Source organism: Netta rufina (assembly GCF_964035555.1).
Source record: "Netta rufina genome assembly, chromosome: 16".
Taxonomy (NCBI): Eukaryota; Metazoa; Chordata; class Aves; order Anseriformes; family Anatidae; genus Netta; species Netta rufina.
In genome coordinates, this window is record NC_140140.1 from 14,321,342 (window position 1) to 14,336,119 (window position 14,778).

The 14,778-nt window shown below is 44.1% G+C and overlaps 1 protein-coding gene across 1 annotated transcript in view; it reads right to left on the reverse strand.

Moving 5' to 3' along the window:
• NKAIN4 (sodium/potassium transporting ATPase interacting 4) overlaps positions 1-14,778 on the reverse strand; it is a 47,117-nt gene that overhangs the window by 2,178 nt on the left and 30,161 nt on the right. The window contains exons 4-6 of the mRNA XM_084296496.1: positions 13,567-13,764; positions 7,473-7,533; positions 4,178-4,262 (exon numbers count right to left, since the gene is read on the reverse strand). Coding sequence (XP_084152622.1) covers positions 4,178-4,262; positions 7,473-7,533; positions 13,567-13,764 — 344 coding nt within the window. The remainder of the gene's footprint in view (positions 1-4,177; positions 4,263-7,472; positions 7,534-13,566; positions 13,765-14,778) is intronic.

Sequence of the window (14,778 nt, forward strand, 5' to 3'; positions counted from 1 at the left end):
GAGAGGTACAAGTTTATCTACTGAAAAAACCACTTTAATGCAGTTTAAGTGGGTGACTGTTGTATGGGGTTTACTCCTCTAACTCAGCATGCTCACAGCTGCTTTGTGCCTGGGGCTAGCAGGCAGGCTGCAGTGCAGAAGAGCTGCTGAGGGGTTATTAAAGGAAGCAATTACCCCTGAGAGCCTTGGATCCCTAATCAAGCAGTGCCTCCTGTTGCTACCCTGTCAATACTGGTGTCTCCATCTGATAAAAGTCACACCCTTGGTTACCCTCTGGCCCTTTCCAGTGGTAGATCTAAGGGAAGCAAAGTCAGTGAAATCTGGCTCAATAAATAAAGTTACATAGATAACTTATGAGCTTTACGAGAGTATTCAGTGTGCCAGGTTGTGCCCATGTTGTGGACAGGAGCCTTACAACTGTGCAATTCATTATGGGTCCTGTAAGTGTGGTGTTCAAAGGCAGGGAGATGTATTTATTATTTGTATTTATTGCCCATCTCTCTACATTTTAAGTAGAGGCTACTTCCCATCATCCAGCTAGCTCTTGGTTTTGCAATAAATTACGTACAGAATCATGTTATGAGACTAATCTGTATTGTAACTGAGCTTACCCAGTACTGAAACACATTGAGAGAATGATGTCAAAGGCCTGAATGGATGCAGCAGGCAGGAAGTGCTGACAAGTTATCGGATGATCTGGGCCTCCTACTGTCTTGGCAGGCATTGCAGGGTACTGGGAGATAACAGCTTTAGTCAAACTTCAAAGCTGGTTGTTAACCCTTCCACGGTTACAATGTGAGAGCTCTCTTGCTTCAAATGGGAGCTCTGTTACTGCAAATGACCAAGAAAAGCAGCCCTGATGCCTTTGCAATGAAGCCTAAGAGGAGATGGTAGTGGAAACAGGCGTGGCCTGAATTTGGTCTTTAGCTAAGGAAAGGCGAGAGCTCAGTCTTTCCTTCCTTCCTGAAATCTCATTGGGAATGTTCTCTTTTGGTCTCAGGAGAATTACTTTGGCTTTAAATAACTGCTTTATTATCCTGTGGTTAAGTACTTTCACCCAGAAAGTCATACACTAAAGATTTAACTTCCATCAAGTAGCCTAATATTTTATTATTAATTAGTGCAATGTGGTGGTGAAAGTATTCTTACACAGAAAAACTTCCAGAAGGCTTTCTTAAGCCTGTGACTTGAAATATCCCACTCAAAATCCCCTAAAGTCAATGACATGCACAACAGAAATGGTTGTGGAATCTGAAATAACTGTATTTATAGAACAGTGCCACTGTGTGAGTGGTGGAGAGGCTAATTAAGATGAAGAATCCTCAAAATCATGCGGTTGTAAGCACCAGTACAAAACTGTTATTTCAAAGAGAAATAACACCTGGCTTTTATCACTTGTGTGGCATTCTGTTAACTTCCTTGCCACTGAAGTGAAGGAGTTCAGCTTGAGATAAAGCTGGGTGATAACTGGATTATGGGCTGGAAGTATCTGCTATCAGTAACAGTGTTGGGAGGTGTTTTTTTCAACCTAATTCAAGGTAAAGGTATGTGAAAGGTATGTGAGAGCATCTTTCAGTGCAGGGGGTAGAAGCTGAAGGCCAGAAGTACGGGTGCACACTTTTAAATGCCAAATTTAGCAGCTGATAACCACGGAAGTACATTACCAAGGAACACATTCTACTTCGAACTTTGACAGTGTATTGAAAAGTTACTTGACTCAGAGGCTGGGTAGTCAATACGGGAGCAGGTCTAGTCCAGATTTAAGCAATGCATACCAGTGTAGGCCAATGTCACTGTTCTGGGGGGCCTTCAGAGTATGGAAATCCCTAATTTGGAGAGAGAAAGTAGGGAAATATGCAAGCCAAGACAAGGGAGAGGACACAGAAGAGAGGAAGGAGTGTGATCTCACTGGAAAAGGACAGGTAAAACTAGGTTGTAGAGGGTAATGCAATTAGACAGGGAATGAATGAAAGCGATTCTGTTAGACAGTTGTGGCAACAGGACAAGATCATCATCAGGACAAACTGACTACTGTCAAATGGGGTGATGCCATCCTAAAATTAAAAATGGAAGTTCATAGCTGCAGTTAGCTCAGAGTCAGTTGTAAAATGTACTTGGTTTCATTCGGGGCTTCCATCAACAAAAAGGAGAAAAAAACAAAGCACATGCTCCTGACCCCTAGCTGCTCTAAAAATTAAACTTGAATTTGGATGTATTTGTTGTTTTGCATCTTCTTGGAAGGATACAGAATGTTTTCAGCCATCATTAAATGACTTTCATAGCGGGACAAGGGCAGCTGGCCCTCAGTGCCCCATGTTGTAAAACTCTATAGCATCGTTAGCTGAGAATCAGGTAGGTATCTACTCCTACTCCCACTCCTGCATGTGGAAGAGAGGCAATAACTAGTCTGGAATAAACAAAAATTAGTGTTTGGCTGCTGTGAAATTTATAGAAGGTCATCTTATCTACTCCTTAGCATCTGTTTTCACCTCTAGTTAGTCAGGAGAGAAATATTGTATTGTGCTGGCAGAAGCTATCAGTGTGTGAGTGATGGTCTGAACAATGGAAATGAACGGAATTAGCTGTGCACTTCAGTAGCTTACCATCTTATTAAGACCCTTGTAAGGAATTTTTACATTGCTAGCTTCTCAGTGGGGATTACCATCTCCCCATACAGAAAACTTCATAATTACCAGCTTTTTTTCACATACGGAATTGTCATTTTAAGTAAAAAAGCAGCCCAAGCGCCGTACTGTAAAAGCACACCGCTGCGCCAAGCCAATAAATCAGGGAGCTGCCTACAGAAGTTCCACGGCTGCTGCAGACTGTAGGAAGTTCCATCCCACTGTGACAAAATGAGAGGGAAATCAATATTTAATCTCCTGTAGCATCTCTTCTAATAATGCTATTGCACCCCCAAAGTTAACAGGGAATTTAACTGCTTTGCAGCAATGACTTATTCTTCTGGTCTTGTGCTACATTACAGGGCGACACCTACAGATTTATCTGCGGGTAGTTTTTCTTCTTCCAACCCCACTTTTCTCCTCCATCTTCACATCTTTCTTTTTGGCAGAACTCTCTACTAATATTATTCCCCAAAACAACCTTCCTGGGTGGCTGCTTTTACAAATTCCTGCAGATTGAACTGCCTTCTGGCAGCTTGATGCAAGAAGCACCAAAAAATCACTCTTATTGCTGCTTTAGATGGATAATGCTAGCCTTTGTTTGAGATTCTCAATAAGTACCAGCTTTAAACTGGACTGTGTAGAAGTGCACTCGTGTGCCGTCAGCAGTGGAAGGAGAGGAGCTGAGGGCAAAAGCAGGACTTCAACAACAGCTCTATTACACTGGTATGAGAGGAGCTGCTGAGGATGCCTCCCTTTCCTGCTCTCCCCTCTCAGCTGAGCTCTTGGGATGGCACAAATAAAGCTGCTGTTCTTGTGGGCAACAGAATTCCAACGCAAATGAAACCTGAGGAGCAAACTTGCCCTGTGCTGCATACAAATTAACACTCATTTTAATTTGCTGGTGTGTTAGCTTTGCTCCTTACAGGCTCTCTAGAAGCATGGGCAGATACAGAGGGAAACTGTTACAAGAATCAAAGTTCGATGTGCTGTTATAGGAGGATGCCCAGTGATCAAAACTGCGTGGATGCACAAGTCTAAGTTCAGTTGTGACTGCCCACAAAGCTGAGATATGGCTTAAATAACTAGAAGCTGCATTTATTTTACCCTGGTAGAGATCTGTCGTTGAGCCTGACATGCCATAATTTAACTTTAGGATTGAGAATCATACTCTGCTGTCCCTCTGGCTTATTCTCAACATTCACTTATTCTCAGCTTCCTCACAGCTCCCACCTGTACCTGCTCAGGCAGCATTCAAAGCCTCTCTCTGCTGAAAAGCATCCAGCAGCTTGTTTACAATAGCATCCTGCAGCTGGCCCAAGTGCTTCCTATAAACCTCACTGCCATCAGCCAAGCTTTGCCCTGGAAACCAGGGGCTGAGCAGAGGCAGTTTCACCCTTCCTGGTGTTCTGCAACTTGTTTGTTCCTTCCATACCTGAAAAGCCTGCTGGAGAAATCAACCTGCAAGGAGGAAAAACCCCAAACCAATGGCACCCCTGAGCCGTCAAGCTCAGAGGCATGCACAGCCTCTTAGCGTAGGAGACGATACTTACAGGTATGTCTGCTTGAACAAAAGGTTGGTGGGTTTTTCATTGACATGGTAGAGAGGAAATGGATCAAATCCACCAATGAAATCAACTGAAAAAAAAATCAGAACTCAAATAAACAAACAAACATGGCCAGAAAGTTGGAAGGAAATGAAAGGAAAAGTCGGTTCGTGTCATGGCATAACACAAAAATCAGTGAGAACAGAAAAATGATTCTTCAGGTATGGATTGCCAGGTGGAAAGTTCTCCCTCTTTTCCTGGATGGATCCCCAAGGCTGGACAAGCACACCAAAGAGGAGATTCGGCTAATGTAGAACCCAAAGCAGAGAGCTAACAAAAGACCTGAACCAAACAAAAGCTCCAGAAAAACGAGAGGACCTCCCTCAGCCTTCTCGGGTATTGCTGCCACGCCGTGACTTCAGAGGAAAGGGAGCTGCCAAAGCCTCAGCCGTTCAGCGATGTGCTGAGAGAAGGAAGCTGGGGGCTGGCTCGTGAGTAAATGCCAGCAGAGAATTTGGCAGCACAGCGGTCCCCGTGAAGGTTATATACTGAAATGGGAATTTTCTTGCTCCACTTGTCTTTCCTGCAAGACAGACGACAGCAGCTTTGGAGAGCTGCGAATATCCCATTGTCTGCAGCTCTGCTATTTTTTGGGTCCTCTCTGCCAGCTCCATTTCTCTAAATTGTATACAAGTTGGAACAATGCTTCCCTTCTCCAGTACTCACAGAAGGGCGATGTAACTAAACCAGGAATGTTTTAAGGGACAATTCCCCTTAGTAACCATGGAGCAGTTTTCCAAGTCTCTCTTAGTTCCCCTGAAATTAGGCCAAGTCTTCACTACCAAGCTTGGCCAACACAGTGGGGTCAGTGCGGGGATGATGTGGTGCGGTTTGTGATCGACCTAGAAAGCCCTGCAAAAACCTTTAAAACATATCCAGCTTAGACTCCTCTCGATGCCAAGTTAGAGCATCTTGTTTGGAAGTACAAAAGCTATCCCATCCATATATAACTGGCATGTTATTAACTATATAAATGCCTGTTCATTTTCCTTTCCTGAAGGTGGCACTATAATTTTAGATTTTAGCTCTATACATTTTATAAAAAAAAAAAAAAAAAAATTAGAAAAAATGTTTATTAAATATATAAGAAGTGAAAAATAAAATAAAATAAAATAAAATAAAATAAAACAACTCTAAAAATATATTTAGAAACCCAAGGAGGATGTACCCTCACAAATTCCATCTTGATGGGTAGCCTCATGCTGACACTGTGGTTCTGGAACAACTGTGAGTTAACGGGTGAAATCTCTAAAGATTCTAAGCAAACCGGGGGGATCCTTCCCAGCACTTCCAGTGAGATTGAACTTTACTTAGCCACTTAAAAAAAAACTGTGAGTATTTTAAAATTGAAACAGTTGGCAGTTTTAAAAGAACAGATGCTAACTATATTACCTCAATTGTGCAGCATCTAAATTAGGAAGGCTTCTTAACGACATGCAATTTACAGTAACTGTCTGTTACCTTTAACAAAGTCATCTCATCTCAGCACCCAACCGTGGAAGCACCCAAAAGCCAAGTCTCTTAAAGAGAAAGTCTGAGCTGTGGTTCTCTGTTGCTACCACCAAGACATCTCAGTGCATCCGGACACCTGAAATACTCTTGCCCACAGTTCAGTGTTAGTAGGTCCCTACTGCTGTGTTTTCTCATGAAAATCACGTTAGCATGAGCTTCCTGATTAATGTGCCTCAGCACTTGTAATTACTTCATGCTGCATATCAAAGGAACATTTAAAAGAAACCACAAATGGAAGAGAAAATTAAAACGCAGCTCAAATTCGTTCGGGTCACTGGAAGGATCTACCACTGTGAGTGTGAAATATTGATGGTTTGTCATTGTTAATTATTCAAGCTGGCATTTTAACTCCAAGCTGGGAAACTGGGAGGAAAAAGGAATTTGTTAGTGGAAGAAAAAATAAAAAGTATCCTGGAATTAACAACCCTGTGTTTCTAGATAATACTTCCTTCCATGTGATTGCCTCTCCTACCAGATCCCTCCCATAAAAATGAGCTCTGTCAAGTTACTACCTTGCAATATTCAAAAGAGTCTCACAATTCAAGCTATTTAGCTACCAGAAGAGCTATCGGATACTTTTTAAAATATTACTTATAACAAAGTGCCTTCACTAAGTGCAATTCCAAGCTCTGAACAAATAATCAATAAAGCCAAATGAGTTCAGCTGCACAGGAAACAACAGCAAAACACGAGGACAACTCAGATAAGCAATGCAGCTCATCTCGCCCGTATGAAATCAACATTCTTCACATACTTTCAAATAGTCAGCTCAAAGCTGTTATTTTTCAGCTACCATCCATGCCAGCTGCTCTTTAAAACAACAGAGCTACTTGCACAAACCTGACAAAAATCTTAAGGAAGTGATATTTGGGTATAAAGCCTTTGAATCAGATCCTTACCTGGAGTGAACTGGCCTAGGCCCACTGATTTCAGTAAGAATATTCCAATTTAAACATTCTGAATTCAAAAACAGAAAGGCCAAAAAAAGCAGAATTCACATTTATTTGAATCTCTATTTGATCCCTACGCATCCATTTTTTGTTTGCAAAAGTATTGGTCTCAAGGGGATTTTGAGAGGGGCAGTAATACAGGACCAGGCTACAGGTGTCTGGATAGATCCCGCAGACCCAACCATCCTTGTGACTTCTCTGAATTTTTGCTCTTTTCTGACCCATCACAGTGAAGGTATGACACTTGGGAGAGTTGTCAACCAAACACAAGAGTCAGCTCCATCATCCTTCCCGTAATTCAGATGCAGTGCTTCTTCTGCTTTTAAATTAATTTGTCAGGATGGTTCTTGGTAAGAAATCTCATGCTCTGCTTCGTCCTCAGCTTATGGCACATGATACTCAGCAGGTGGCCCAGCTGAGTACCAGGCTCTGCTGTAGTTTCTCCTGCTTAAATTTCAATGGCATTACTCTTCAGCTATAGAAGCCTGAGAACAGAAGAAGCTGCCCAGTTTCTCTGAAGCCTAGCCTGAGTGAGTAGCTAACACCACGCTTTTTTTGTGTTGGAAGAGTAGCCAGATTACAGCACGTAACACTTAGTGACGTGGGGAGAAATATCACACGGTCAAAACAGCTGATCCTTGCAAGGTAGGCAGGACCACATCACATAAAGGGAGAGATGGAAAGTAGTCTGATGACAACTTGTTCTTGATAGATGAACATCTGAGATAGAAAGCAAATTTAATAAACCCTTTCCAGGGGATCTGTTGATAAATACTTACAGCTGTCTTCTTCTTCTGTAAAAACACTAACAACATAACAGGCGTAGACAAAGCCCACCAGCTGGAAAATAGAGAGAATAAATCATTTCAGCATCAATCTTACACGGCTGGTCAAAACCCACTTGGCATGACGTTAGCAGCCAATATTTGTTCTCCACTTGGCAGCACTACCGTAACGGTGGAGCCAAGTCATATTGGCTGTGAGGTGGGGAGTACAGGTGGAGGCTTAGAGGAGGACACTGCTGGGAGCAGACTCAAAGCTCAAAACTTGACCCATCCTCACCTTCAGATCGCGACCCGCTGTCACTAGAATGGTTGGCAAGAACATGGGCTGGCTTTGTTGATATTGAAACTAAGTTTATGCTCTGTAAGTGCTAAGTTTATGCTCTGTGAGAAGTGATGGGGATGTAGGAACTGAGGGAACATTTTAGACAGACCTCTACATACAGGGATAGGTTTTATTACCAGAGGTGCAGGTTTTATTAACAGAGGTACAGCTCCTCAGCTCTGTATTCCTGTGATAAGGGGAATGAAAGGGAAGAGAAATTACACTGGTGTAGGAGCAATCAAAAGATGTGAGCAGTTTTTATGCAGATGAGGTGGAAACTTAGTTAACCATGAGAACAGTGCTGTACTGGCAGCAATGTTCAGAGCCACTGAGATCTTTTGTAATGTAGGCTTGGAGATCTGAAGTTCATTGGAAGGAAACCCCAGTCTTACTCTAGATCCTCATTTTCTAAAGGTCTTTCTATGTAAAATAAACACTGCTGCATGGAGTAATCAAGCACTCACTGGGCCTGCAAAGTAAACGGGCTGGGGCATGGTGAAAAACAAGCAAGACGGTAGTGATGGTCTTACTTCACAAACTGCAGAGGCTAGCAGGAAACTGCCAGCTCCTGGGAGGAGGACGGACACGGGGAAGGAGCAGTAACACAACGGGGTGCCTCTCAAATAGCCGTCCTGGCGTGGCACGGCCCTCATGTCAACCCATTGCTTGGAGCAGTTTTTCGAGCAGAAAACTAGAGTGAACGTTAAAAAAGCAATTTATGGGAGCCCAGCGGGTCTGTGCTTAGTTGATAGAGCTTTGTAGGAGCTCTGAAGTATCCGAACTGCCGTGTTCAATTTCAGTAGCAAGTTGTTACCCAGCCTGAAAAGAGAAATAAGCTTTTGGTACTGTGGGAATTAAGCATTCTAGATTCAGCAAGGTTTTATTTTGCTCTGCCTTCTTCCTGGTAATCAAATATCCTCTCCATCCTTCATTTTACATCTTTACATAGCACCCCACTTAGCGAGATCTTGGTTGACAGTAACCGTATTAGTAAAGTTATTGTGAGGCGTAATTGTTTTCCACTGTGAACTCAATTCTCCTGAACAAGAGCTAGGATGTAACATGCAGTGACTCACTCCAAGGGAAGACAGAATGATGCATGGTGAAGCTCAGAAAGTAGAGTCCATTCATTTTTAATATGACAGAAAAATACATCACAGCAGAAAACAAAAGGCAAGATAATGAGATTTCTACTGGGGAGTTATAAGGCATTCTTGATTTCTCCAGCTCTCCCAAACAAAAGAGACCTTGTTGGACGGGAATGGAATATTTCTGTAGCATCATCAAACCCTGTATTGCCTTTACATCTCCTATAATCATCCAAGAGACAAGCCAGCTCTGGGTGGGCCCTATGGAAACACGTCCCCGTACCTCAGTGCAGTAGAGGTAGCTCTGACATTTTTTGAGTTTGAAGGTCCAGCCATTTGTATTTCACAAGAGATAAGGCGAAATCACAGGGCTGACACACACACAAATATCCAAGCAGGGAAGATGCATCTTGAATGCATGCTCTGATTCCAGAGGAGCTCGAGGAAGGCTTTCTCCTTCCCCAGATTTTCTGTCATGCCCCAGAGTAGGAACTTTGGATTAACAGCCATACAAAATGGCATCAATCATCCACTATTATTATATGCTACAACATATGCACACAAACCTTATCTAAGGTTGCCATTCCTGATATCTGGGTCAGGGAACTCCTAATTCCAGCTCTGTTGGAGCAGAAAGTTTTGTTTTTATTTCCTGATAAAAGTTTCAAATTGACGTGACTGATGTTAAAATTTTTCTTTGCATTTACCTTATAACCCATTCCTTCTTGACAAGAGTTTCATCAATAATAAATTGCTTATTCAGCTGAACATTTTTTTTTATTCAAATAATTTCTGCAAGTCTTGCAGCCTGCCCAGAGTAGGAGATTTTCCATGGCAAAGGAGGGAAGAGACCTACAAGATAAATGTGAGCACATTTTTACACTGGCTGACCTAAACTGTAATTAACCGTATCACCTCAGGGGTGATGTGAGCTCCTGGGACTCCCTGCATCTTGCTTCCTGCGTGAATTGTGAATGAAGCAGTTACAGAGAAACGCCGTTCCTATCGCCCAGTTGTTCTCAGTCTGCTGGAGCATGCTGTGAGTAGACTCCAAGAGACAGCAGTGGTTCCCTTCTGACTGCATTCTTGATGAAGATGTGTCGAGCCCCCAGACACCACCACAGTTATCAGTAATTAACACTGAGCAGAAGGCTTCAAAGGCCAAGAATTCAGAAGTAATTTTGCTCTTGCTCAAAACGCCATCTTCATTGCTGATTTCAGTAAGAGGGCTTTAAGCTCTTCTATCCCAGGGAAATAAATAGCAGGAATTCTTAGATCTTTGTGAATCACATAGGAAAGGTGGAAGAGGAGGGGAGAAGTCAGTGATGTAAAACGACACTAAGCTATTGCTCTAATTCCCCAAAGAATGTTCCCGGGCTTTAGCCTCTGCTGCTGTTTCTCCACTTGTTCTGCATGTTCAGTACCAGCTTCCTCCAGGCTGCACAAGTATCCGATTAAGCTTTTTATTAGGAACACATGTCGCAGGCAGGTGTGTTCAGTCAGCCCATCGGACAGCCTGGGAACACACACGCTGCCGAGCAAGGGAGAGGATGGAGCGAGGGGATGGAGCTGGGATGTCCCAAGCATTGTGCCAGCCGATCAGCAGAGCAGAAAAGGCAGTGTGTGTTCCTAAAGAACAAGGAAACAAACCAGTTCCTCGTTCGTCTGAAGTTAACTTTTAAATACTGAGTTGAAGAGTGTTCATGGAAGAGCAGCACCGAGGTAAAGCACTAGAGGCACAAAGACTGAATTACAGGAAGATCTAACGGGAGGGACCAGCTGGCTGCAAGCGTACAAAATACTTGAAGGATGGGAAGGCAAATTTTAGAAGGTGTTACTGCTGCTTGAATAAAATCTTAGCTTTGATCTGCATCTGTTCTGGTGAAGATTCTGGGCTATTCAACTCTTCTCTCCAGAGAAAAGAGAAACTTCCCATTGCTTTTTTTTTTTTTTTTTTTTTTTTTCCCCACCACAGAGTATGTGCACAATCTCCTTCTCCAGGGCAGATGTACTCCAGGTTTCACTTCTAATCAGAGCTAATGAAGCATGTGTGCTCTCACTGAGAGACTGGGGGGGAAATAAAGAGCCTTCTGACCAATTCCCAAGCTACAAGAAAGCCAAAGCCAGCCTGTGAGAAAGCTATTGTGGCCAGATAGTCAAAATGGAGCAAAATCCTTTGATTCCCTGACCTTCTTTACTCTTTGGATGCAATTACAACCACTGAAAATCTAGCTTCTGCCAACAGCAGAGCATCTCCTGCGCCTTGCTTCTCACATAACATCTGCTGTCAAAGCCTGAGCTGCCGCCTTCCTGGGAGCCTTCCAACCTGTCAGTCTGAGCGAAAGCAGCAGACAGGCAGCTCTCTCGGTTGGGAGGATATTTCCAATTTCCACCCCAATTCAATGAAGCCTGAGGAAAAGCCTAGACCTCCCCGCTCCCAGAACTACCATATGGGCGGCCCAGAGCTATGCCAGGTATTTCAGACCCAGAAATCACTCCTCTCCCTGCTGGCTGGCGAGCTGGGGAGATGCAAGATGAATCCTTGGTAAGATAAAAACAAAGCAGATTTTTTGACACTGGCTGCGGTTGCATTTCCCGATTAGGTTCTTAGGATTAGTTTTACAGTTACATTTCTACACCAGTACAGACTTCAAGAGTTTTTATTCTAATTGGAGCTTTTCCTCCGGTGTCTTCGGTGCTCAAGCACTGAGCAAGATTTTCATTCTGGGCCCTACAGCTACTCGTCTCGTGTGTGGTGACTGATGTACCCAAGTTTGATCCCGCTCCAGATTAAAGGAGCTGCTTTTGCCTTCGAGGGGTACAGACAAGCTCTGAACAAAAGCAGACTGAGACCTTATGCATCTTCCTCAAACGTACACCCAGGAGTGGGATAATATAGCCAGCAGGAGTCAAGATGACAGCTAGTACTGCGGTTGCCATATGGGCTAAGGTTTGCTTTCCCTCTGCTTTGGCATGCACGATGAAACCCAGTGAGATGAGCTCAGCCTTCCCCAGGCACACAGCACGGTGCACTATAGGTCCTCGGGAGTCTCGAGGAATTGGGACTTTCAGAAAAGAAGTAAAGAAGTCTCCTCAGCTGGGTACTGCATAAAGAACATGGATATCACACTACTGTATCTGGAATTTAAAAAATAAATTAAAAAAAAAAAAAAAAGGGAAAAAAAAACTACCCAACAACTTCTAAAAACCACTGAACAAAGCAAAACTAGCAGAATAGGACAATTTTGCTTGTCCCTCCCCCTTAAAACGTTGCTGACTACTGAGGTCTCAAATGCGTGGGAGACGAGGAGGGAACTAGGTCATGTCCCTGGCTGCATCCCCCGAGCCATCAGCTCCTCCTCGTGGTTTTTGTGCTATCGATCTGGCCTCTCTGCCAGCCTGCTGCTCAGTACCTGCCTGGCGCTCTGGGAAGGACGGCAGCCTGTAATAAAATCTGCCTTAAAATGAGATAAAGAGCACAGAAAGAGATCCTGGCAGGGATCAAAGAGTTTGACCCTCAGAGACTAAGAAGGGAGAGAAGTGGCTGACTGGTTTCAGGCGAGGTCTGAGTGAGAATACGAAAAGGCTTCTTTCTGCCTTACCTCAGCAAAGCAGAGAGGAAAAGCTCTGTTTTTCCCACTACATGACAAAATTATATGAGCATTTCAGAGCTGGCAGGAGCTACAGGCCTGGGGCTTCAATATTCTGCTTTTATTACAGGACAAGCACAAATTTACCTCACTCTGCACAGCTCAGCCCATATGGCTTCCTTGCATACAAATATTTTACCCTCATTTCCAGGGTTTAGGATGTAAAAACCCACTGTGAGTTAAGTCTCAGAGAAAAGGATAGAGAAGATATTTACCTAAATCGTATTTTATCTTACAGTTCCCTCCTGTCTCCCCAGCTGGCCCCTTGTGGTGGTTTACAGATGCAGAGGGAGTACTGGCCTGTGCCCTGGGGGAAGCAGAAAACACTCCTGGAGACACAGACTGCTGAGTAGCAGTGTGAGCACTGAGCTCAGGACCAGCTGCCTAAGTCAGTAAGACACCTTGAAACAAAGCCCTGTCCTGGTCCACGTCAGGACTGGTTGTTGGCTGGACCTCGAGCCTGGGACATGGTGCTTGTGGCAGCTCGGACGCGTAGAAGGATGCTAACGGTGACACTTCTGCACTTCAGGTCCACCTGTTCTGACTTCAAACTGTGTCAGTTGTCTCACCAAATTCAGGAACAACATCAGAGCAGCATCAATCCTGCTCCACCTAACAGCTCTTTATAAAAGAAAACGAGCTCTGATCTTCTGGATGCATTGGTTTTCCTTTCTCATACACGTGCATTGAAGCAACTCGCAGACACTTTAGGTCGGATCCTTTTCCCTGAAGGAAAACCCACCAAACATTACCAGCATAAAGCCTAACAGGGGCGCAGGGTGACTTGTTGCTGGCTGGTTGTGTGATGCATTACCCCACGTGTTGGGCTGCTGCTGTGCACGTCCAATTTCTCTAGCAATATCATTCATAAGAACCCATGAACAAGCAAACAAATAAGAACATTTTCAAAGGCCTTTGCAATCAGATGATACAAACTGGGACGCAAAGTGTAGGCCAGCCTCTGTGCCTGGAAAAGACAAAGGGCATCTCCTCAGCAGTTGCTCAGGTGGGCTCAGCAGCGTACTCACCGCGATCAGGATCTGGAAGGAGCTGTGCATGACCTCGATGTACCGGTACTCCAGGGCACAGCCTATCACCGAGACGTACGAATGGCTGTCCAGTCCTTTGATGCCAGACATCGAAGCCTCCTTCCTTACGCAGCCGGGACCATTTTCACTCCACCACGACTGGTGCCGGGAGATGTTAAATGTCAAGAGTTCGCTGTCCTAAGGAGAAGAGTTGCAAAGAGACCTCCACTTACTCCAAGAGCATCTGATGTGCTGCCAGATGGGGGTCATTAAATCAATGGAAAACCTAAAGCTTCTGAGCTCAAGAAACACTAGCACTGATCAAAATACATTGATGTTAGATTTCAAATCTGGAAGAAAAAGGCAAATGAGAGCAGAATCTTGTGCTATGGGCATGGAAGCAACACAGAGAAATGAAAGAGATAAACTTCATCACCCCAAAGCAAATCTCAAAACCCAGCAGATCTTCTTGTGCTCCTAGCTTTTAACCTACTTACCAAGTTCCCCTACTGTTTCTAACTGTCCCATTTCCTTCCACTCCTGACATCTGGTGTTTCTGCTTCTTCTGTTGACCCTAGCACTGACAGCCTCAGGTCAAGTTACCCAGCTGAGCTGACCTCAGTGACCGCTGCAGCTTCTTACAAACACTTTTGCTGCAATTCCTTATGAACTCTACCTCAAGAGAGGCTTTTTTTATTTTAGTCTGAGCTTCGCTAGTTCAATAAATAATGCCATTGTGGGGGTTACGTGGTGAAACATCACACAAGTTGTGTGCAACCGACTGCAGATTTCAAAATAACACACGAGAAAAGCATGAGACCTGCTGGAGCGTCCAGAGTGCTTTGGGATTTTGAGCCTATGGGACACAGCAAAGCCCTCCCTGCAGATGGCAAAACACAAACTGAGAGCTGGCAGAGTGGGTCAGGAAAGATCAGCCACATCACTCCATAAACGAGTGCTAAGTGCTGGGTGCCCCCAGCAGGCCTCTCGGGTCACTCTGATGCAGAATCAGCCACAAGGGAGTGGAAGTTTTATTCCGAAGGTTAGATTACAAAACAGATCAGGCAGAGAAGTCATGCATCTCTACAGGGTAGAAATATGTTTTGGATTCACACACCCAGCCAACTCTTTCTAAAGCTTTTAGCACCTATCTGTGTGCTACTTGGCACTGGTCATACCAGGGTCGTGCAGACCGCCTGCAGGAAAGAAGCA